A 25385-nucleotide genomic window follows, 5' to 3' on the forward strand; every position below is an offset into this window, starting at 1 on the left:
TGCAATTTAAAGAACTTTTACTTATTGAGTAGTTTAACACATACTTTCAACTACTAATATTTTTTGAAAAAATCTAGTCAAAAGTCGATGGATCCTAGATGATATAAAATAAGCAGATAAGCTCGGGAAGATAGATAGAATAATTTTGTTTTTAATTTTTTTTTTTGTTGTAAGAATTTAAATATAACAAATTGTAATAAATTAAAGTTTTGTAAAATAGATTAACTCATATTTTGGATGATTTTATTTAAGAAATGAAACTATTTAGATAGTTTTCGTACGTCTGAACGTCCATTCCCGCATTGGCATTCCAAACTCTCGGGTCGGGTCATGAATTTTTTATGTGATATGAAAGATATGGGTGGTACAAATATATAAAGGTAAATTTTAGGCATTAGATACATAAATACATAGGAATTGGGTGGCATTTATGGAAATGCACCCAATTAGAAAAATGAGTTGCACTCATCTCAAAGTAAATTTATTGGCCTTAACATTATCTTGATTAAAGTTTGGTCAGTATATCTGCTCCCAAAAATTTTCCATTCATAGATAACATTCCAAACAATCGTAAAACTATAGTATTGTTCGTTCAAGTTATAAATAGGAAATGCTTCATAGACTTGAAAAAAAAAATTTTCTTTTCACCTGCACGCTCAAATGTCTTTCGACTTGGCATGTAGGTAGGATCCATTCCCCAATTTCTCTGGAATCGACTTATCTGAGAAAGCGAAAAAAATAATTAAAAAAAACCAAGAAATGTAGACAAGAGCACATACTTAAGTAAATGAAAGTCCATTAAATGGATTAGATATTATACAACTTTGAACGCTAGAGTAACAGACAAGCAAGCTCAAACTTTATAAAAACTTCCAAGCTATTCACCATCTGAAGATCCGATTAGGAGAGTAGATATTTTAATCTCGACTTATGTTAAGAAAGGCAGAGGCAAACCTAGAAAGACTTGGGCATACTATATAAAAAATGATCTTAATTTATTAGAATTAAATGAAAATATGACACGCAATAGGATGCAATGGAGAAAAAGGATTCATGTAGGCGACCCCACTTAGTGGGAAAAAGGTTTGTTGTATTTGTTGTTGTTTTTGTTGTCGTTCCAAGATATTAACCAGCTAAATTAGATTAATGATATTAAATAGAATAGCATGGAACAAAATGGGAATAAGTAAATCATTTTTGAGGGAAATAAGTTTCAAGGTTGCAGGACCACAGAGAAAGTTCCAAGTTACCTCTTCTTGCATATTTTCAAGGCTATCCCAGTAACCTTTTGGTTTTCTATGTTTGTAAGCAAGCGAAAGGTTCACCAAACTAGCAACCTTCCTAAATCCACCCAATCGAGTGATTGCTTTCTCGATATCCACTCTTCCGTGCAAGCGCAGTTGTTTTCTCATTGGCATGAAACCTTCTTGACCATGTTCTGATACAAATCTAGCAATCTCAGTTTTGAGGATGTCTAAATCCTTTTGCAAGCCTGGAACTCTAGGCCTGTACTTCAATGTATTAGAGCTCATGCTAGAAATATTCTCTTTTAGAATATCTTCAGTCATATGCACATCATCCTCAGCTGGGGCCATTGCCTTAGTTGGAGGATCACTCATAGCATTTACTCTATTTTCAACAAAATCACGTATAGCACATAAGTTTGATGGAAGATCTTTATATACTACCTGAAATTAACAACAAAAACACTGGCGATTTGTAAGAATGTCAAATAAGATAAGCAGAATCTGGTCTTCATTTCTATAAACACTTCTTGAAATAGAGTAAAGAAAATTAATAAAAAATGGTATGGTTCTTAATAATCAGTGTGGTTTGGCAATAACGATATAGCTAGATCAGTATCAAACATGCACATTATGTATAAGAAAAATATTTGAATACAGTTTCTGAAAAATTTCCTAAAGATTGTAACAGATTACTGAAATCTACATTAAAAGCTCCTAAACTACTTTAAATTTATCAAGCGTTTCTTCGTTTTTTTTCTCTTCATTTTTTTTCCCTGCTTCTAGGATAAAGCTACTCCCGCTAAGGACTTATTTTCATTCATAATGAAGACTTCCAACTCACATAACACTCCAAATAGGAAAACTTAAAAGCGAACTTATATCAAGGAAAAAAATAACTTGATAAAAGCTTGGCTGATGTCAACTGCAGGCAATATCTAAAAAAGGTTTGCAGTTTTTTGGACTATTATCACTATAAATCAGACAATAAGAATGCAAAATGAATTGTGAAACCCTTTAAATAGAATGAAGCTCAACTCTCAAATAACGAGGCGTCTTTCAATGTAATGGTTAGACTTTATCAAATACTCTAAAATTAAGCTTACGGGAGCACTGTTAGAATGGGAGACCTAAGAAGTCACCAATGGGACAATATCACGAAACTGTTTAACCAAAGAGGACAATATCCAGATGGATGAGAATTCGGGATGCTACATGAAATAACATCTAAAAAAGTATTTTATAACAAATAGTACCGGACAAGTTAAGATTCAAACACTAGGAGCTGCTGATAGAACAATCTTAAATCTACTTGAGAAAGTAATTAATAGGTTATATAAAGGAGGCAAAGCAACCAATCTCCAAGTCACGTTGCTATCTACAAATGGATGAGAGTAATAGTTGTACTATTATGAATTATCACAAAAACAATAAATCTTGGAAGTGTAATAGCATAGTTGAACGTGAAGGACCCAGAAGATTTGCAAATTATTTCACCCAAAATAATGACCATCAATGCAGGACAATATCCGTTCAATAGTTTTATAAGCAAAAATAGACTTTATATAAATTCTAAAATGCAACAGCTATTAGCAGCTGAAACTCTTTGATGCAGTGGTAAAACAAAATAGACCTAAAAAAAGATATAACTAGAATCATTCTTAAAAAAATAAAGATCATTTAATATAAACAAAGCTCAATTGCATTGGCTGACACAGAAAAGGTAGTTTTTCTTGGTTATTTTTCTAATTTACAGTTCCCTGAAAGGTTCATTACTTTACATCTTGAGGCCTCAACAACCTAGTCAGAGATCACCATTAAGCCAGCTAACCTCGCTTTCCAAATCTTTCATCTTTTCCCCTTACACCCGGCTGAAAGATCTATATTGATAGCAGCAAGAAAATGCTGCTCAAAAGGTTGGAAGACGGTTTCTTGGGCTTGTTCCAAGTTATGAATATGGCTGTATTTCGTTTTTGCATTTTCATGAACTCAATGTTACCTTTCTGCATTATTACCATAGACAAATAGTTTATTAAGTGAACTTTTCCTTCTATTCTCTAAGATAAAACATTCATTGAGACAACATTCAATTTTAATATAGGACCAAAAAATGGGAAGAACAACAACAATACCTCTTCCACAATGGCCTCTGGCAGAAAATTATCATTGCACATTTTTGACTCTACGCTGTACTTGAGCAAAGTGTGCTGGTCCCCAAGCTGTTCCAATTGCCATTTTCCTTGGAATGAAGCAAAATCTCCTTCAACTTGCTCGAAACTGATCTCCTCCTCGTGCTTTTCATGCAAGTCCAGAACAACACGTGCATGGAGAACCATATAGAGGAGGCCTTTGCAACCTTCCTGGAAAGGAACACAAGCAAAATTAATTCGCCCGTTAAAGCACTTGCAATAAAACTGGGAAGGGAAAAAAAGGAGACTGTTTTGAGAAGAACCTATCAAACAAGAAAAGCTACAATTCCAATTTTAATGCTCCATAGTTTTTTTTTTTTTTCAGAGAAAAAAAGGGCCAGAGAAAAAAAGGGCAATTTTCTTACATAATATTCAAATATTGCCTATTTACAAAACACTCGGCTACTTTCATTTATAATAAAACCACTCAAAACATGAAAACTACAATAAAACTCCAAAACATTTTTGCGTTCTTTAAATTCTCAAAAGTTAGGTCAGGGAAAGCAAAAATAAATCGATATGATAATTCATTTTAAAAACTTACGAGTTAGTTTTGTAAATAAGAACAATTTCAGTGGTATATGCAAAGATTATCAAAAAAGAAAATAGGGCATCATGATGCAACTACAATGATGAAACTTGTACAAATCACAGAAGGAAATTAGGATTCTAAAGTCAAAGATTATTAGAAATGCAAAAGCTTGTTTTAGATGCAGATCAATGATACAAAAATAAAAACGTGAAAACTAATGCAATGATCGAATAATCATGAAGAAATTAATGAAAATTTTGAAAAATTTGAACAACCCTAATTTAACGGGTAATTGCAATATATTCAGCACAAGTAGACTTTAGATCTAATACATTTGAATAGAATCAGAAACACTAGTAAATCAATAATAGAAGGCATCGGAGGATAAGATACATCCAAAAGGGACATTAGGGTATGTTTGGGACAGCTTTCGATTTGCTTTGCTTTTCAGACAATCACCGCATTTCTATTTTGGAAACTGCTTTCTTGCTGCTTTTCAAAATTTATATGTTAAAAATTGTTTTTTTTTCAACATGAGATTTTAAAGTATCGTGGCTGCCAGATAACTACGGTCTGACTTCTTGAAAATAGAATAAATTTATAAAAACCACCATAACTTTTTGAAAAATAGTTTCTTCTGCAGCAGCTTCACAACTGCTTTCTTCAAACAACAACAGCTGCCCCCAAATATATCCTTTGAGATATTAAAATTTTTTAGACAAGTGATAGAAAATGATGCAAGAATCAAAGTAAAAAAATTGTATGTAGTTCACCTAACTATTTTACTATGTCCATACCTAAACATCTACATGCCTAGGAATCTACCGATCCAAACACACTTTCACCCTCAAACTGATCGATAAACAATTATATCACTTTTTTGCTTCATAGTTAAATAGTACAGTCATCTTGATAATAAACAAGGGCAACCCTCTAAGCCTCATTCGAAATACTAAATAAAAAAGAGAGAGAAACTTAGATTAAAAAAAAAAACTCACAAAACACTCACTAGGATATTTTGTATGAAGTAGGACAGGGAAGCAAGTTTTTTACTTTTGAATTTGGAACACAAGCTTTCGAATTGGTTTAAGGAAAACCAATAAGAATGAAAAAAATTCTTGTAGTCTACTCTTTAGGTTTAAAATCATGGGATATATATGTATATGTTGAAATTCAGCGATATAATTTTATTGATATCAAAAGGGGTACAAATACAAGATACAAGAGTTATAAAATAGAAAACACATAAACTATGAAATATCCAGAAAGTAAAAGAAAAATGTTCTAATAATTCTAATACTCCCCCTCAAGTTGAAGCATAGATGTCAATCATGTTCAACTTGGATTTGAAGTCGTCAAACAATGGCCGATCAAAGTCAAACAATGGCCGAAAAAGATTCTTTATTAGAATATTTGTTATTTGACCACTGGATAAGATAACTAGAACACAAATCTCCCCAGAATTCAGCTTCTCGTTGTTGAAGTGACAATCAATCTCTACATGCTTCGTACGATCAAGTTGGACCAAATTACGAGCAATGTTAATGGTGGTTTTATTATCACTGAACAATTGTAGAGGAACAGAGATCATCATACGTAACTCGCGGAGCATGATGCACAACCAGAGGGCTTCATATATTCCCAAGGACATAGAACTAAACTCGGTTTCAGCATTGCTACATGCAACCACCGACTCTTTTTTGCTTTTCCAAGTAACAGTTTCCCACACGAGGGAGCAATAACCCGAGATGGATGGTCGATCATGGACGGACCCAGCCCAATCATTGTCTGTATAAACAAAAATAAAGCGAGAAGTGTGGAGAAAGAAGAACAAACCTGAGCTCGATATGCCTTTTAAGTAAAGAGGATACGGTGGACAACAGTGAGATGGTGCTCATAGGGGTCCTGCATGAACCGACTTACAATACCAACAACAAGACAAATGTTGGGGTGCAAAGGGGCGAGATGTGAGTTTACCAAAAGGAAGTTGTAGTGTGTCTTGTTCACTGGAACGACATTAGAAACATCTGTCAATTTCTCATTGGGATTCATCGGTACAGCAACTAGTTTGCAAAGAAGGTTGGTCTAGGTTAATAGGTCCATCACATATTTGCACTCAGAAAGAAAAATGCTCCAAGAGGACCAAGCAACTTCCATGCCTAAGAAATATCAGAGAGATCCCAAGTCCTTCATTTCAAAAGATGCAGCGACGATGCCTTTAAGAGACTCCAAGGCCGGCAGATCATTACCTGTGAGCACAATATCATCGACATAGACGATAAGGATGAAAATATGGTCGTTGGAGGAATGCCCAAGGAAAAAAGTACAATCAAATTGGGTCTGAGAGAACTCATGGCCCACTACCACCTACGTGAATTTGTCGAACCAGGCTAAAGAGTATTGCTTTAGTTTATAGAGGGACTTTTGTAGTTGACGCACTTGTCCACGAGAAGTAGTGTCGAAGCCCAGAGAGAGAGACATATACACCTCTTCTGTGAGATCACCGTTAAGAAAAGCATTATTGGCATCTAATTGAAGCAAGGGTCAATCCAGATTCACGGTAAGGAATAACAGACCTTGAATGATGTTAAGTTTAGCAACTGAAGCAAACATCTCCTCATAATCAACTTCACAAGTTTGTGAGTAACCTTAGGAGACCAACTGCGCTTTGTTGCATTCAAAGGATCCATCAAAGTTAAATTTAATGCTGAAAATCCACCAGCAACCCACTGTTTTCTTTCCCTGAAGAAGAACAATAGCATCCCATGTATGATTTTGCCGAAAGGAATTCATCTCATCCATCACTACATCCTTCCAGGAAGGGTCTGCCAATATTGCCTGAATAGTTGATGGAAGATGATTGGTCAAAGAAGTGGCAAATGTTTTCAAGGTCAGCAATAAGTTGTGGAATGAGATGTATCTTGCCATGAAATAAAGAAAGCATGTCTGATTGGGTACATCAATGGTAGAACATGCCTGTTCATTCAGAGCAAAAATAATTCTCGCAAGTTTAGAGAGTGTAGTTCTGGGGATGTCGGTCAGAGCGGATCCCAAGACCTGCAAAGAGGCAGTAGGCTTAAGTGTAGGAGCACTGAGACGGGTCTCAGCCGTAGATTTAATACGCCAAGTATTGACACGGAGAGTGGATAGAGGAGATGTTGGTCTAGTTGGTGGTAGATCCAGTGGGATTGAGAGTTCCTAGAAAACAATGGCTAGAGATGTAGGTGGAATATCCACCGTAGTCGAAAAAAGAATAGTGTCCAAAAAATCTAGCTGTCCCTCACTTGGGGGCAAGACTATGGAAGTAGAAGAAACATTCAAAGAAGAGAAATCATCACTCACAAAGAATTTACTTGTGATAGGATCAACGCACCGATAGCCTTTTTGAGTAAGAGAATAACCAAGGAAGACACATTTGGTTGAACGGGGATCAAGTTTACCATGAGTTGGGGCAGTGCTCTGAACAAAAGTCATGCACCCAAATATTTTGATTTCTAAAGTGGAGAAGAACCAATTGGTCAAAAACATGACATCAAGAAAGCTAATAGGGTCCAAAAGTTGTGAATTTTTTTGACTATTGATGAAATTTGTTGTGGTAAGTATGACATCATTCGAAAAATATTTCTGGACATTAGATTGAAACATAATGAAATGAGCAACAACAAGAAGATGTCGGTATTTTCGCTTGGCTGCCCCATTTTATCGAGTATTTGTACAAAAGCTATGATGGAGGGTGCTCTTACCAAGAATTCTCCTAATATAGAGTTAAAAAATCACGGCAGTTGTCGATCCAAAAAACATGAATTGGATGTTTTGAACTAGGTCAAAATAAAGAATTGAAAATTTTTTAATAAGATTACAACTTCAGATTTTTTTTTTAAGATATAGAAACCCAAGTCATCTGAGTGTGGTCATCAATCAAAGTAAGGAATCATAATTTATTTGTGTAGATCAAAGTTCGAGAGGGGTACCTATAAGTCACAATGAATTAATGAAAAAGGAGTTAGTGTAACTGTGGGGTAGATATGGGACGCGAAGATGTTTGGCTAACTAATAAAGCTCATATTTGAACCTAGATAGATTTTTATTAGTAAACATCAAAAGAGATGGCTATTTTAAATATTGAAAATTGAGATGACCTAAACGAGTGTAAAAGCATAATAGGACAAGACATGCCTAAAAATGTGTTACTTTTATAAATGCATTTTATGTTCACTTTTAATGATGTTGCACTTTAATGAAAAGTATTTGTTTGTTTTTTATTACAGGTACAAAAGAGATTTTGGAGAAAATGGAGAAAAAATGAAACAAAATATGGTCAAATAGAGCAAATGAACACAAAGTGAACTGGCGTCTAGACGTCAGACCCTGTACGTAAAACAGAGAGCAAGGTGTCATGGTGCTAAAATCTGGCGCCTAGGAGCCAGACATTTATATTGATCTTCTAGAAGGTTAGCGCCTAGGCGCCCAAGGAGCCATAGTTGGGCGCCTAGGCGCCAGAATCAGTTTTTGTATTTGAACAAATTTTGAAAGAGCATCTGAAGTGACTTAGAGATTTAGAGAGCTATTTTAATAAAGAGATTTGCAAGGGAAAAATGAGTGTGTGTGGGGTGGTTGTGAAGAGTTGGTTGTTTGGGGGGTTGTGAAAAGTTGTTGTGACAATTTGTAATCGTGTGAGTATGTGTGTCCAAGAGTGTCTCTTGAGTTGAGTCTATTAGTGTGAGTGTGCAAGAAGAGTTTGGAGAATACTTCAAAGGAACTTCAAGATTTGTTTGAGGAGTCTAAGATAAGTAGTTTGTATTTTTGTTTGAGTTCTATTTTATTATTTAAACTTGAATTTTAATATAAATCACATTTTATTGTGTTAAACCCATGAAGTCTGTGTAGTTTTTTTTCTCTCTCCTTGTAATAAGAAATAATCATGTGTAAGATTAAAATTATTTGAAATTTCATACTTGTGTTGATTCATGATTTCGTAGTTAATTTATATATTTAATCTAATCAATTGGTACGTTAAAACTTGTTATGAATCCATAATGATCCGGAATGACTATGTATTCCTCAACTAGTAAGAATCACATTAATCTAGTAGGTGATAAGGTAGCCCATGGGTTAGTGTAAATAGTAATGAGATAAGTTTTAATGGATGTAAATTAGGGATTCTAAGATGACAGGTTAGAATCTTAACCAGTTTAATCTAGAGTTTGGAAATTAAGGCTAGGTTGGTCCCAAATAGAGGACAAAGTGGGTAATCTAGAAGTGACAGGCTAGAACCTATCCAACATAACCAAGGATTTGAGGACGTAAGTCTAGGTTAGTGAATGTTCTTTATGCACTCGAAGAGGGTAAATAATAGGTGTGCTCCTATTTGTCACAATACCACATCTAAACTTTAAATATTTGATTCCTACATTGACTATTATCTCATTGCAAGGGGAAAAAATTTCATATAATTTGAACTATTTTACGTAAAATTAGTTTAGAAACACTTAGCATTTTCTTTAGGTTTTGAAAATGAATTAGTAGGAATTAGCTACTTCTTTTTACACATAAACTTGCGACCTTATTTCATAGTAAATTGTGTAGAGTTTTGCTAAGTTCATAAATGAGTTTTCACCTTCCATGTGGGATCGATACTGAGGTTTTAAAAGAAAACCTTATATTACTTTAGCAATACGTGCACTTGCATTTTAATCCTAGTGAAGCTTTGAAATCAATAGTTATAAAATCTAATACCTACGTCGCTAAAAGTAGCCGCCATAAAATCATAAAATTATATTATTACACGGAAAGAAATTAAGTTTTTGGCGTCTTTGCCAAGACTAGAATTAAAGAAGATATACACAAAGCAAGTACACCAAATTGCAGTATCAGGACATTCAGTTGACTGAGAAAAACAACAACTATTGGATGGAGTATCCTCGTCATCAGTGCCTTTCCCTTAGAAGTAGAGCCTGACTACCAGCTTAACTGTTCCAATTATGCTTCCCGAGCAACGATCCTGATAGACAAACATCAGGAAAAAATGAGCAACGCAATCGAGGTCATATGCCAACTTATTGACTGACAAGAGGTTACACTTCAACAAAGGTACGTGTAACACAGATTCCAGAGTCGGTCTGGATTTTAGAACAACAAAGCATTCCCCCAAAATGGAACAACAAGAGTAGTCGGTAATTTTAATATTATCTCTTCCAAAGCACAGAGAATATGTTGAGAAGACATAGAACATCTAGTAATGTGGTTTGCGGCACCTGAATCACTAATTCACTGACTAGAAGTTGCAAAAGTAGTGAGTTCTATAGGAATGTTACCTTGACAGACATGTGAGGTTGACGGGCTGGAAGAGAACCGACTCGATCCAAACAGCTAAATTAAGTGTTTCGTCTGACTCTTAATGAAGTTTGGTTATTCCAAGATTTTTTGAGTAAGAGTTGGTTGAACCGTCGTGGGCCTGTCGCTAGAAACAACTGTTGGAAGGATCGGTACGCTAGAAACAACCAACTAACGTTAGAATAAACTATTGGAAGGATCCGCGGCAGCAAATGTTGACCTCATTTTTGGTCAACCAACTCACGTTTGACTCAACACACACTCATGGACCCTACCTAGACCGGCATGGGCTTGGTCGGCGTAACCTTGTCCAGAAGTTCCTAGGCCTGGTCACGCTCGGATCGAGCGTAGCCTTGCCTAGAAGTCTTTGGGAGTGGTCACGCCTATATGTTTCAAGGCGTGGTCATGTCCAATCTAGGCGCGAACACGCCAATGTTTCTTGGTATGATCATGCCCGATGTTGGCGTGACCATTTACCTGAGCCATGCCAGCGAACTGTGGCCTTAGTCCACGGATCCGGCAATGAATCATCACATCGCTTTGTCGGCGGCGATCCGTGGCACCTCCAACTTCAGGAAAAACCGCGATCGTCGACTCACCACCCAATCGACGGTATCTAGGTATGTATCTATATATGTATCTATGTATATATGTACATACGTATGCATGTAGGTACGTATGTACCAATGTAGGTATGTATGTATATAAGTATGTAGGTACGTACGTACGTATGTATGTATGTATATAAGTACGTACGTATGTACAAATGTAGGTACGTAAGTATATGTACATATGTAGGTACGTACGTATGTATTAATGTATGTATCTACATATGCACGTATGTACACATGTACATAAGTATGTGCGTATGCAGGTACATGGGTATGTAAATGTATAGGTACGTAGGTATGTATGTACATATGTATGCACGTAAGTACGTATGTATCTACGTATTTGTATGTATATATGTATGTATGTATGTATATATGTCATATGTATGTCTACATGTACGTATGTAACTCTATGTACGTTTGTACGTGTATCTATATGTACGTATGTATGCGTATACGTACATATTAATGTACGTACGTATGTATGTACGTGATGTACGTACGTAAGTAGGTATATATGTATGAATTTTTGTATGTTTTTACATGTATCTACATACGTATGTACATATGTATGCACGTATGTATGTACGTAAGTACACACGTAGGTATGTATGGATGTATGCATCTAAGTATGTACGTATGTACATACGTAGGTATGTAGGTACGTAGGTATGTAGGTACGTAGGTATGTAGGTACGTAGGTATGTAGGTATGTATGCATGCATGTATATATGTATGTATGTATGCATGTATGTACGTATGTATGTCGTACGTATGTACGTATGTATGTATGTACGTACGTATGTAGGTATGTATGTATGTACGTATGTATCTACGACGTATGCCGTATGGATGTATGTTCGTATGTATGGCATACGACATACGACGTATATACAAAAGTACTTATGTACGTATTTACGATGTATGGCATATGTACGTATGAATGTACGTACAAACTCACGTATGTATGTACGTACGCACGTATGTACGTATGTACGGATGTATGATGTATGACGTATGTACGGATGTACATACGTATGTATGTACGTATATATTTAATCAATTTTCTACGATACCCTAAAATGATAAAAAGTGGGCATCAGTCGAATAGAAATCCAACAATTTGTTTTAGAACTCATCTATCTGGTTAGCCACTAACAAATAGTTTAATACTGACATGCATATTATTACAATAAACATGATCATTTTACATATCATAGATAAATAGTTATCAAAAGTATTATTTCTAGTACGAATAAAATTATCTATACATCCGACGGGATTTACAATTAAGAAAAGTTAAATTTAGCAAAAGTAACGTGCATGAAAATAAATAACTACGTAGAAAGATTTAATGTACAAGTCCTCGGGTAACTACAAATTAATGTAAATTTATCTAAGAAACTTATGAATTCATTAGGCTTATAAAAAGAATTCTACAACATGTGTATAACAAAATAAAAAACAAAGACATGACTGTACAAAATCTTCAGAAAATTAAAAAAAGTAATAATCATAACCCCCCTAACAAAAAAATGATGCTTTTACTATTTAATACGTGACAGTTACTTCTAAACAAGCAATATAAAGATTTCACTTTATATAAGACTCATTAAATTTTAAAAAACAAAGATCCTGTACGAAGTGAACCCCACAACATTAGGTATGAAATTAAAGTGTTAATAACTAATATTAAATTGGAATTGGCTAAATTTCATCTACAGTCAAACTAAGCCTATTATTATTGTTTTTAAGATTATAATCTAACATTTGTTCTTCATAACCTATTGAATTTAATTAATATTAAGATGGTTCATATAAGAACATCAACAACAACGCCTTTATCCCACGAAGGGGGTCGGCTACAGGAATCCTTTTTCTCCATTGCGTCCTATTTAGTGTCATATTTTCATTTAATTTTAATTAGTGTCATATTTTCATTTAATTTTAATAAATTAAGATCATTTTTTATACAATATGCCCAAGTCATCCTAGGTCTACCTCTGCCTTTCTTACCTCAATATGAACCATCTTGGATGGTGGTGAGACCTGTAATGCTCTATGGCGTTGAATGTTGGCCTTTAAAAGAGAAGCATAAAACTAAGTTAAGTGTTGTCGAGATGATAATGATTAGGTGTAATGATTAGTAATGATTAGGTGGATGAGTGACTTTACACTTAGAGACAAATAGCAAAATGAATATATATGTGATATGATTGGTGTAGCGCCAATGACGGAAAAAATTAGAGAGAGTCTTATTAGATGGTTTGGCCACGCATGCATTGAACTAAAATCTATCTAAACCTAGTTTAGCTTAAATAGTAATTAATAACTAAAAAAAATCAATACAGCCACAATATCTAATCTTCTCTTCATCACTCAAGTTGAGAATGAAGGGGGGATCTAAAGATAGGGAAAGAAGAAAGGGAGGAGTTACCGATTATAATCGAGGATTTTATGGATGGATAAAGATGTTAGCGGCCATTGATCAAGCACAAAAAAGAGGGGAACTAGTGATTGCAAAGGAAAGCAAAGGAGATTAGCAAAGACGTCCCTTACAGCTGCTAGGTTGAAGGAAAAATAAGGATAAAAGTGATTGTAACAAAAGTCGACGGCTACAAGGTGAGGAACTGGGGTGAAGCTGTAAGCTAAAAAGGAGAGGAAATGCGACTACCGAGCAATGCCTAGATATTTCCACTTTTTATAGCCAAGTTCAAGATATGGGCGAGCATGCAAGATCACACAATTAGCTCACTGATTGGAGAGATGGAGGCAGCGAGGAAATTAGGGTGAAGGGTAGGTTTTGTTTGGCTATTTGAAAAGGGATGGCAAGGGTCATGTGGCACCGAAATTCTCCCTGCAGAGTTTCATATGTTCAATTTTTTGCCGTCAAAATCTTCCTACCAGCAGATACCCTTTTTTACCAGAATTCTCTTATCCAGCAACAACATCAACAGCAGCAGCAGCAGCATCACTAGACAATTTTCGTTCTTTCCTCCAAGAGACGTTCCTTTACCTACAGAGGAAACAATCAACTCCCATCCTGCAGCTAGCAGCAACTCTAAATACGCATATGTTTATGGCCAAAAATGGGATGAAGACATCAAGTTCTACTCTGGATATTAATTATGAATCAGATACTTGAAATTCTGCCCAGATGAATCTTGAACTACTGAAAAATTCCATGAAGCTAATTCAGAATAGCACAACAACCTCGTGACTCAGTAAGATAATATATCATTCTCCCATCTTGCTAATAATAAGAGATTTGAAATTTGGATCGTATATTTAGGAGTCGTTAATCGTATAACCACTTACATCAATGCTCTAGGCAACTATCAAGAGGCTATGACCACTTACATCAATGCTCTAGGCAACTATCAAGAGGCTTTTACATTTAGATCAGTCAGATGGTTCCCACTAAAAAATTGCTAGAAAAGGAGATGCGAAGCTCTCTCAGAATATTGCTCTCTATTTTATATGTCCAACAATTGGACTGCGATTTGATTTCAAACAGTAAACTTACCCATGATATGAAATGTATAACTAAATTTCTTGTAAATGCTTGTGAATTTCAGGTGATAAAATCGATAAAAGTGATTGACAGTGTTAAAATGCATCAAGATTTATAACTGCTCAGAGAAAATCTCTCAATAAACACATATGATCCCACCTCCATTTTACCTCAAATTTTTAAGCTTATTGAGTACGTCTGTCGAAAAAAAGTCATGTTATGCATTGTTGTCAGGGTGCTCATAATTTCAATTATGTTTAAAAGTTATAACCTCATACATTTATCAATATTAATCTTAATTTTATCAATGTGAGATTCGTCAACTTGACAAACACACTAAAAAGAGTTATCCAATGACCCAGTACAAACTCTCGCACTGTTTTTTCATTATTCATAATGATATTTGGGGACCTTTGAAGGTAGGCTAGATGGTTTGTCTCATTTATTGGCTATCACACTAGAACTATTTGGATATTCCTAATGAAGGGGAAATCTAAATCAACCCAAATAGTATAAACCTTCCTTGATATAATTCAAACTCAACACAATATTCAAATAAAAAAAATTGATAATGCAAGGAAATATCTCAATTCCATAATTGGTTCAAAAATTAAATAATCCATGTGAATTCATGCATTGATACTTCACAATAAAATGTGATAACTGAAAAAAATAAAAGATATCTCCTTGAGGTATCCTGCTCAATGATGATTTCTCATCCAATTCGAAAATATTTTTGGGAGGAAGTAGTTCATATAACAACATACCTCATCAATAGAATGCTTAGCCGGGTACTTAATTTCAAAAACTTTATTTATATTTTGATGGTTACCTATACTCACATTAGAGCCTTTTTCTCTACTATACCACTTAAAATAATTGAGTGCATATTTTTTGTTTATATCCATTCACAAAATTGCACAAAACTTTAGCTTAATTTTATAAAAAAGAGTATAAGTGTTACTCTCCTCTTACTAGAAAATACTATAATTTTATGGATTTTACATTTTTTGAAAATCAATCATACTACCCCAAATCTGTGCTCAAAGGGAGAGTGCCACATCAAATTTGGGATGTCCTTGATGACATTCACACTAACTTACTACCTACTCCACCTAGCCCTCCTATCCTAGTTGAGGATGTCAAACCAATCCAACCAACCTAATCTGAAATCCATAAAAAGAACTTTATTTGTACACAAGGAAAAAGTAAAACCTTGAGCGGATGGAAGAATACTAGCAATGACAGAACTACTCAAACCAAAAACCCAGTCTGCATCCACCTAAAATTGTGTTAGGATTCCAATGCTCATGAGTTATCCTCTTCCTCTTCTGATGTTGGGGATAAGAAAAACTGCATTAGATATCAAATTTAGAAGTATGTAGGTTATAAGAAGTTATTCTCGTCCTAAAAAGCTTTTTATTTTTAACATTAATAGTGTATTGATTCCTAAATCCATTCACAAAGCTCTTGAATGGATAAAAATAATTGAAGAGAAGATTCAAGCACAGAAGTATAATGTCATAGATTCTTACGAAACTCGGGATAAGAAGCCAGTTGGACGCAAATGAGTGTTCAACCTCAATTAAGAAATTGATAGGGGTATTGACAGATTCAAAATCGGACTTAGTGTGAAAGATTTCACTCAAGCCTATGAGAATGACTATTAGGAGGCCTTCACAAAAGTTGTCAAACTAAACACTATCAGAGTTCTTTCAATAGCAACTAATAAGAAATGAGGACTTGATCAACTTTTACAAAAAAAATCTCTTCATAAATGAGGATCTGGAAGAAGTATATATGGAGATACCACTAGGACTTGAGAATGAATCAAACAAAAACTTAATATGTAAACTCAGGAAGTCTCTCTATGGGCTTAAATAATCACCAAAAACATGGTTCTTTTATTTTATTTGGATTATAAACTAATGGTTATAAAAAATGAAATGACAAAAACATGCTTATCACCTTCTGATTGTTTGTTCCCATCTATGTTAATTCCAAGCACCTAACTGAATTGTGACATCAGCTCGCAGCTGACAAAAGGTTCGGCACAATTGTTTTTTCTTTTCTTCTCGGCTTGTGGTCACTCTATCACTATGATTGACATGAGCTAGCAGCTGTTCTTTGTCTGTTTGTTGGCGCAATCACTCAAGCAAGCAAAATTGCAACACGGGCTCAATCCAAACCGCAACTCGATCCCGACAATACACTCGTCGCCACTCCTACTTAAGGCCGAGATTGATTTAACCCTCATACCCTCACATAGCAGGTATGTATGAACCACTTCATGTTGCTCAAGCACATGATTAGCTTTAGCCTCTTTTGCACGGTTGATCACCTCACTAGAGCAATTTGAGCTCCCTCATTGTGTATGCTCTCACTTCCATGTCCACTACTTCTCATTAATTATCTAATATGGTACATTTCCCATTTAACTTAGTCTCCTTGGATAAGCATGAAACCGATCTCCCCTCTGCTTAATTCATGTATCCCTTTGATTCCTCACATTGTCTCCTTCGTGCTCGCAACATGATTAGCTTCATCCCTCTTTTTTGCAGTCGAACACCTCACTCGAGCGACGCGAGCTCCCTCTTCGCATGCTCTCTCTTTCATTTCCTCTCTTTCTCATTTTTTGACGCACGCGGTCCATTTCTCATTTCAACTAGTCTCCTTTGATGATAAACATGAAACCGATCTCCCCTCTAATAAATTCATCTTCCACTTCGACTCTTCACTTTGTTTCTGTGATGCCAATCAATAATATGTTTTCCGTACATTCATAATTTTGACAATACATTCAAAATTTTTGTACCAATAGAATTTACACTTTATGTGTTCACATTGCAAAGCAAACACATGTGAATGTGCTCATTACAAATACAAATGCACCAACTTGTGAGTGGAGGTGGGTATAATGGGTTTTGTGACCAATGAAAAACATATTTTTGATTGGCATTGTGATATTGTGAGCTTAAATGTTTTGTATGATGATACCACCTCTGACGTTGTTGGCATGGTTCATATAGTAATATGTGCAAACTAATTATTGCAACTATTTATCGATTTCATAAAAATTTCTTAGAGAGAAACCAGTTGATTATCATAACAAAATGAAGTTGAAATTATACTAATCTATAGCCTTACTAAAGAAAAAAAATAAAATAAAAAGCAAGGATCATCAAGAATGGTCCATCTATTGCTTAGCAATCAGAATTTTGATTTAAAATCCAAAAATTTAAGAAAAGAGAATAGCCCACATCAGAAAATAGCATGGCATACCATGCAAGTTTTAAGAGGAGTTCGACGTCCTTCACTAAAAGCAGGCTCCACAAATATAATCATATCATGATTAGAATCATTGATAAATAAACAGAGAGTGCTCAAAAAGTATATCATCGTTATCATAGCATAACAAATTATAATAAACTTTAATGTACCTGAAGAATGCGAACCTTGCTATTATCCCGCAGCAGAATTTTACTGATAGCTAAATTTGGAACAATCCTGCAGGACATAGTAATGCATTATATATACAAACTACTTCGCATGAATTAATGAAATAATAATAATCCTAAAGGTCTTAAATTTTGCAAACATCGAAAGTAAACACATGAGTTTTGAAGTCTATAAAGTCAACGTTCATCCAAACCTTTCAAGGATGCCCTTTTAATGTGTATAAATGCAATGCAAAAATAAGTATAACACTTTGGATTTATGTAATATTAGAAGAAAGTCTACATTCTAAGCTAACAACATGTCACGGACAAAAAGTCTCACATCGGCTAGGTGTAGGCCTAAAAGCAGTATTTAAGACATGGGCTGCCTACCACCCCGAAGAGCTCTTTTAGGAGGTGACAAATGGCATCAGAACAGATTATTGTCTGCCAGGTGTGTGGACTCTCCATGATCCAGTGGGACCCTCGGTGAAGCCGATCCGTGACGAGGAGGTCACGTGACTGGGTGAAAGAGAATGTCACGCACAAAAAGTCACACATCGGCTAGATGTAGGACCGAAAAACAGTATTTAAATTCTGGGTTGCCCACCACCCCGAAGAGCTCTTTTGGGAGGTGACAAACCGCTACAAAATACTTTTGTCATCTTTACTGAAACATAAGGGAACCAGTCAAAGAGAAGTAGAGAGCTCCATCAGGTTCTCTATTTAGGATGATTTTCACAATTGATGATAGATAAAAAAAAAATTATAAGAAAGTTAGTAACTTCGAAAAGAAGAACATAGAGTTGCATACTCCGGCAGTGTCTCATAGGCGGTGAGAACATTCCAAACATCATGAACTGGTGCCTTAACAGTGATGCTAGCAACTACACAATGATGAGAACCACCATTTTCCTTTAGCACAAGTAACTAATCAGATATTGTTGCAAATGCAAAGCTTTTCCAGCTGATATTTATTTCATCAGTAGATAATATGGATTGCAAAGCTTACCAATAGGCCATTAAATTTCCGTAAATGGACTTCATCCGCCATACATAACTTATCTAGTCTACAGAATTTTCCAAACAAACCACATTTTCTGCTAAACTCGTTGTTACTTGAAGGAGGAACAGAACCAAAGGCATGACCTGCACGACTTTCCTTTAACTTTTCCAAGTTCTGGCTATCAGTCTCACTCATGTCACTAGAAAAATTCATTATTTGCGAGAGAATGGTAGATGAAAGGCTTGAATTTTTGGTATTTACTGGCAAAGGTGTCATTTGACTATCTTCAATACATTTTTCAGCTCTGCAGGCCACAGCCCGAAGGTTCACTGGAAGATCAGATCTGATAATTCTCTCAAGAAATATGGCCGGGAAGCTAAATCTTGGTATCACGCTGACTTCATATGTCAAAATTGCTGTAGATGACCTGTGAGTAAAACGTTACCCAAATTAGCTTTGAAGCATAGTATGAACAAAGAGGAAAGGTTATTATCAATGTAAGACTTTATAAAATAGTCAAGAAACAACAAAGCAGTACTCGGTTAAGGAAAAGGAATCTTTAACAATGTAGTAAAAGCAGCAGCAACTATTATATAAAACGAACTAGAAGAGCATATATATATATATATATGTATATCTGTATAGCAAATTAAAGAAAAACTAAAAATCTTTCTTAGTGAAATATAGCCAAAACGTAGTAAATCAGTGTCAAACTAGCTATCTCGAGAGGCAAATGTAAAGAAAAATTTTGAGAAGTAATGCAGCTTGCATGAGATGTCAACTAATCAAGATCTTAAAAATAGCAGCACCTCAAAATTCAAACTTAGTGTAAGCCTGGATGTGGTCAACAAGAAAAATAAGTAAATGAGAGAAAAAAAAAGAGCAAGAATAAAGACTAAGATATCAATTCAGACATTTCATAAGCAGATGTTATTTGCTTTATATTATGCAGCAGCTTAAAGAGTTTTCTCATTGGCCAAGGTAACATTATGTAAAAAGGGATTTCCAATGAAACTCAGACTGGTTCACAGGATTATGACAATTAACAATTAATTTTGAGTTTTGGCCATAAAATAAAGCCCAAGGACAAATCTGCGATAGGATAAAATAAAAGCTGCAAAATATTTTTAAAATCATTGACAAATAAAACAAGTTCTAAAAGAAAAAACAAAAAAATTGTGCAAAATCTACTCAACAGCACATCTGGTCATAAATAAGTAGATTGAAATATTTCATCCAGTTCACATGTCATAAAAAAGCTAGCTTTCTAGGCATAGTAGTTATCCATTAATTGGGAGGAAAATAAATATCAGCATTGTTTATAGGAAAATACTTAAAATCAACAATATTGAAAAGCAGGTACCTCCTCATTCCTACCTTGGACCAGTTTTAACAGACCATTTCCCTTCAAATTTAATAAAATCTCCATCAACCATAGTGAATTGCAGCTCCCTTTCATTATCCTGAGGGCAGCATTTTACTTAACATTGTATACCTACTTTTACAAGTGCCATAAAAAGACTAAATTTAAAATCAGACTAGAGAAAATGATTAGGCCAGTTGTAGCAGGAAACTAGCCATAACCTACAATTTTCAAAATAAAGTTTGATAATATGAATGCATCCTTGCCCGTCTACCAACAAGAACAATAAACAAATATAAAAACCGAATATTAAACAGTCACTTTAGTATACAAGCGAACTATGTTGATGAAAAAAGAGCTCCAGCTTGCAAAGCATTAAAAAAGAAACAAGAAAGATGGCTCGAATTAATGCATTATGAAAGCCTCAAAAACTAATATCTACTAATTCATAACCAAAAATGCCGTTTATGTGTCAAAAAAATATGCGCTTTTTTTGTCAAGAAAATATTGGAAGTTGGCTTACCATTAGAAGGCACTACTAAAAAATAAAACAAATGTTAAGCATTTATCTTCCAATTCGGGAGCGTACCAAGTTATTGAATTCCTGAAGATCCAAGACCACTCTAGCCTCAATTTGCCAGTACAAAGCCCTTTGCATGCCTCTCTGCTCCAGCCATATCCTGCCCACATCTGGGCAGGGAATCCTTCCACTTTTTCGAAGAGGAGAATATTAAAAAAGCTTGTTCTCAACAAAAAGATCACAATATTTTGTTTTCGAACAGAAAAGAAACATCAATTGTTAAATGCTTGTAAAGTGGCCATAAAAAGAAAAGAAAAAACCGCAGTCCAACCTATAGATAAGATTTGGGATGAAATCGGCAAGCCGCTCATAATCAGTGAGCACTCTCCACACGGCATCCACATCAGCGTGGACGAGAGCTTTAGCCCTAATTCGGCGCTCTCGCCAAGAGACTACATCAACCTCGTAGTGGACCGCGCGCTCCTCTTGCTCGTCGTGCTCCGCCCTGCTCGCGTAAGACGGAAGCCTCCATTGCAGCTGCTGATAAGAATGAGTGGGCCCTCTGACGGGGAAGCATAAAAAGACACTAGGGCGGGCGGAGAATGTCGATGACAGCGACGGGTTGATCGCCGGACCCTTTTGTGGGCGTTTCAGAGGGGAGATGAACCGGTCGGCGGGGTACGGACAGCCGCAAGCGCTCATTGGATGCAGTGAAAATAGCGAGCGAGGCCATACGGAAATGGAAATTGAAATTTACTTGGTCTCTCCTCCTGTTCGGCTGGCTTGACAGAGGTTACTGACTATTGAAATCAGCTTGCGTTCCAAGGTTGATGTGTTTGTGTTTGGCTCGAATAATACTTTATTGTTTGTGTTCGGCATAGTGGCTATTGATTGAAATTAGCTCGTGTTTAAAATAGCTTTTGAAGGGTGTGTTAATGTTTGGCTCGAATATTATGTTACTGTTCGAGTTCGGTTCGAGTTCGGTTCGAAATAGGAGGAATCGGAAGTGAAAGATGTTTCGAAAGAGAAAGAGAAGAGGAAGAGCAAATCCTAAACTCTTGCCGCCGAAAACCTTTTGTGATTTTGAGAGGAGAAGGAGTTGATTCGAAAGAGTAGGAGAGCAGCGAACACAAACGACAATTCCTAAGCTCTCGCGGTCGAACGTCTTTTGCGACTTGAGAGGAAGGAGAAGAGTCGGAAGAGGAGAGACAGCCGAACAACTTTTGCGATTACAAATCCGAGAACATCCGAGAGTTAGGATTTTTTTAATTTTATACTAATATATTATATGAATTATATAACTTATATTATGTAAATATATAATATTTATATAACTAATATTTATTAATAATTTATTGTATATTATTATTTATAGGATTTAATTTTTTAAAATTTGATAATTTTTTTTATTTTAAAAAGTTTTAATTAATTATAATTTATAATATTTAATTTTATGAATATGTATTATATGTGTGTGTATATTTATTTATTTGTTTATTTTCGAGCAAATTTAAGCTGAACACAAGCAAACAAATGTTTGTTCATGTTCGGTTCGTTTATATTTCGAGCTTAAAAATTTGTTCGTGTTCGGCTCGTTAACGTTCGTTAAGCTTAATGAACGTTAATGAGTCGAACACGAGCTGCTTAACGAGCCGAACAAGAGCTGTTCGCGAACAACGAGCCAAACTGTCATCCCTAACTTCGACGTATTAATTTTTGCAATCAGAAATTATTAGAGGTGGTATAGTTACATAGCATCAATTTTTTAGAATTCATAGGTATAAAATATGCATTTATTAATTAAACAGTGAAACGAGTTTGGATAATTTTTTTAGATCAATTTTTAAATAAGCCCAATATAAATAAATTTTTAATCAATTTTATTGGTGTTGGATCCTAAATTATCTTGTAGATCAAGCTCATAGAATAGAGCACCTCTCAAATGGAAGTAAGGAAAGATGAAGCACAAATAACACTTTGTCTTTTCGAAATAAAAAAGCATCCTTCTATTTATAAATCATAGGTATGTTATGGTATAGTAAATTACCTGATTGTTTCTTATTAATGGGGAGGTTACTGTAATTTATCAGCATTATATTTTTACATATTTGTAACTAAATAATATATATTTTTGACCCTATAATCGATGTACGTGTCCTTTTGTATATGTAATTGCCCTTGACACCGCATTGCATTCATAACCTGGTGGCTTGATCACTTGATATTCATTTGGTCAGCCCATAGCCTTCGACCGCCTTTTCCAAGTGGACCAATTGTGATGACACAATGCCATTGAGTATGATTATTCCATTAGGCATAGAGTAAATTACTGTAATCTGACAGGTATCACATCTTCGGTCAATTTGTTTATGTCGATTCCCTCCATTCAACAATTAATTTTATTAATGGCAGATACTGGTTTGGATAGGTATCGACGTGATTGAGTGGTGTTTGTTGGGTGATACCGTTTCCAGGTGCAACTACACTCTGGGGGCTCACATAATTACATGTGGTGTATTAGTAATATCAGATTTTTTAGTCTAGATTGTTGATCCCAATGGAACGAGGAAATTAGACTTAGCAAAAGTTTTTGTCTACTAGTGTCACTCCTAGCTTGGAATTTATATTGGATTAAAGTTCTACAAAGTAGTCCTGTAGAATGTAAAGAAGTGAAAATTATAAATCCTATTGAAATTCTCTTAACTAGGTTTTGGATTGATGAATATCAGGTTCTAAAGCTACCCTCTCTTGTAATGATGTAAGTGGAGTGCAGCAAATGTAAAGTGTTAATTGTAAATTTGGCTAGTAACAAGTAGGAGCAACTCTGTTCTTTACCCTCTCTTGAGTTCATAAAAAATATTTGTTAAAATAGCTTTAATTCCTTAAATCCTATTTTAAACCTAATAAAGATTGTTTCCCTAACATTTGCATCTCTCTACGCAGCATATCCACTTATACTCCACAGTTCAACATGACTAAGTTAGTTGATTCCACTATAGCTCTCCCGAGTTATTATAGTTCACAACATATTTTTAACTTTTCACTTGGCCAGAATGAAAATTATATAAATATTTGAAAGTTAAACATCACATTAAGTAATTAAAAGTAATTTCCCAACACTTAACATTATTGCACATCCTACTTGATCATCACAAGGTAAGGTAAGAGTTCTACTTATAAAGCATGAAAAAAATAACACACCAAATCACTGAAGAAGAGAATTCCATTGTCTGAATGTTTACAACAAAAATACAATAAGAAAGAAACAATAGACTTATCTACCTTTTCTTTACAATGACTTGAAGATGCTTCACCAATGCTTCCTTTGCTACTGCTCCTGATATATCTCCCTATCTTCAGTCCTAGAAGGAGAATAAGAAGGAAATTCTACCGCAGACAACAAAGTCACACCAATCTCCTTAAATTCACCAATCTTAGACCTAGTAGCCTCTCCCCTTTAACAACATTCAAAAACATTCAACCCTCTCTTCATAGACTTATATAACTCGTTTTTAGCCCCCTAATACCAGTCCACGGACTTCTAATAACTCCCCACGATAGACTCCCGAATTGATCAAAATTGCATAGGCGCAAGGGGCTAGCACCTTGGCGCCAATCTCTCGGTTTGCATAAAATGGCCTGGGTGACTTAGTGCCTAACGGAGCAGCGCCTAGGTGCCAGTGTCATGAAGCCTTGGAACCAAGTGGGTAGCGCCAATGCGCCGCCTTCTTAGTTTGTTAGGTAAGCGACTGGTGATATACCTAAAATATATAATGTTTTTAGACACATTTCTATACCTATTTTTGAGATATTGCACTTTAATGGAAGGTATTTTTGTGTTTTTTTATTCAAGTACAAGTAAAAAGGTGAAAAATGCTTAAAGGAGTGAAAAAAGGATCAAATTTGGAGCAAATAGGTGAAAAATGTGCAAAAGTATTTTGGCACCTAAGCACCAGATAAACAAAGAAGGCCGTGCCTAAGCGTCAGAGGCCTCGTGCTTAAGCGCCAGTGGCAGGTTTTGGACGAGTAAATTCGGGTTCTGTAAATTTTGAAGAGGTTTTTGAGGCACCCATTGGCTTAAGGTGGTTACAACCACCATGGACGAAAATTATTGTGAAAGGATGCATCTCTTGGGGAAATACATCAAATCAAGACACTTTTTGAAGAGATACCAAGACACCTTTTGGATAATTATAAAAGAAAGAAGATTGGGACTTTGAAAGAGGTCCGGAAAGTACTGCAAAAGTTTTGAAAGTTCAAAATTTAGGGAGTTAGTTGGAGAGATTTTCATACGCCACATATTTATCATTTTTTTTTCTAGTTTTATATTGAGTGTTGTAAAAGAGAAGAGATTCAAAGAAACTTCAAGAGTTTGGTGGAGGACTTGAGATAAATTTTTATCTTTTGTTTTAGACTACTTTTGGTTTTAATTGAGACTTGTTGTTGGTTTGATAATGATTTTCACTTTTAAAATAAAGTGTGGTTTTATTTTCCCCATGGATTTTGAGTAGTTTTCTTTATCTTTCTTCATAAAATGATAAGTAATTAAGTATTGGATAGAAGTTGTGGAGAGTATTGATCTTTAATGTTGGAAGAAGTTGTGATGATTTAAATCCATGTACTTCATTTACTTCTT

At 35.2% G+C, this 25385-nt stretch overlaps 1 protein-coding gene across 2 annotated transcripts in view; it reads right to left on the reverse strand.

The window, feature by feature from the left end:
• The window catches only part of LOC110035672, a 38502-nt gene extending 16967 nt beyond the window's left edge, over positions 1-21535 (reverse strand). Inside the window, exons 1-9 of one of the 2 annotated variants that reach the window (XM_020739941.1) lie at positions 21081-21535; positions 20819-20939; positions 20244-20329; positions 18873-19293; positions 18675-18775; positions 17864-17930; positions 3377-3604; positions 1251-1688; positions 649-721 (exon numbers count right to left, since the gene is read on the reverse strand). In XM_020739941.1, coding sequence (XP_020595600.1) covers positions 649-721; positions 1251-1688; positions 3377-3604; positions 17864-17930; positions 18675-18775; positions 18873-19293; positions 20244-20329; positions 20819-20939; positions 21081-21451 — 1906 coding nt within the window. In that variant the 5' untranslated portion in view covers positions 21452-21535. The remainder of the gene's footprint in view (positions 1-648; positions 722-1250; positions 1689-3376; positions 3605-17863; positions 17931-18674; positions 18776-18872; positions 19294-20243; positions 20330-20818; positions 20940-21080) is intronic. The other variant, XM_020739942.1, reaches the window with a different exon arrangement.
• Between the last annotated feature and the right edge of the window lie 3850 nt (positions 21536-25385).

This window comes from Phalaenopsis equestris, unplaced genomic scaffold (genome assembly GCF_001263595.1).
Source record: "Phalaenopsis equestris unplaced genomic scaffold, ASM126359v1 Scaffold198954, whole genome shotgun sequence".
NCBI classification, from domain to species: Eukaryota; Viridiplantae; Streptophyta; class Magnoliopsida; order Asparagales; family Orchidaceae; genus Phalaenopsis; species Phalaenopsis equestris.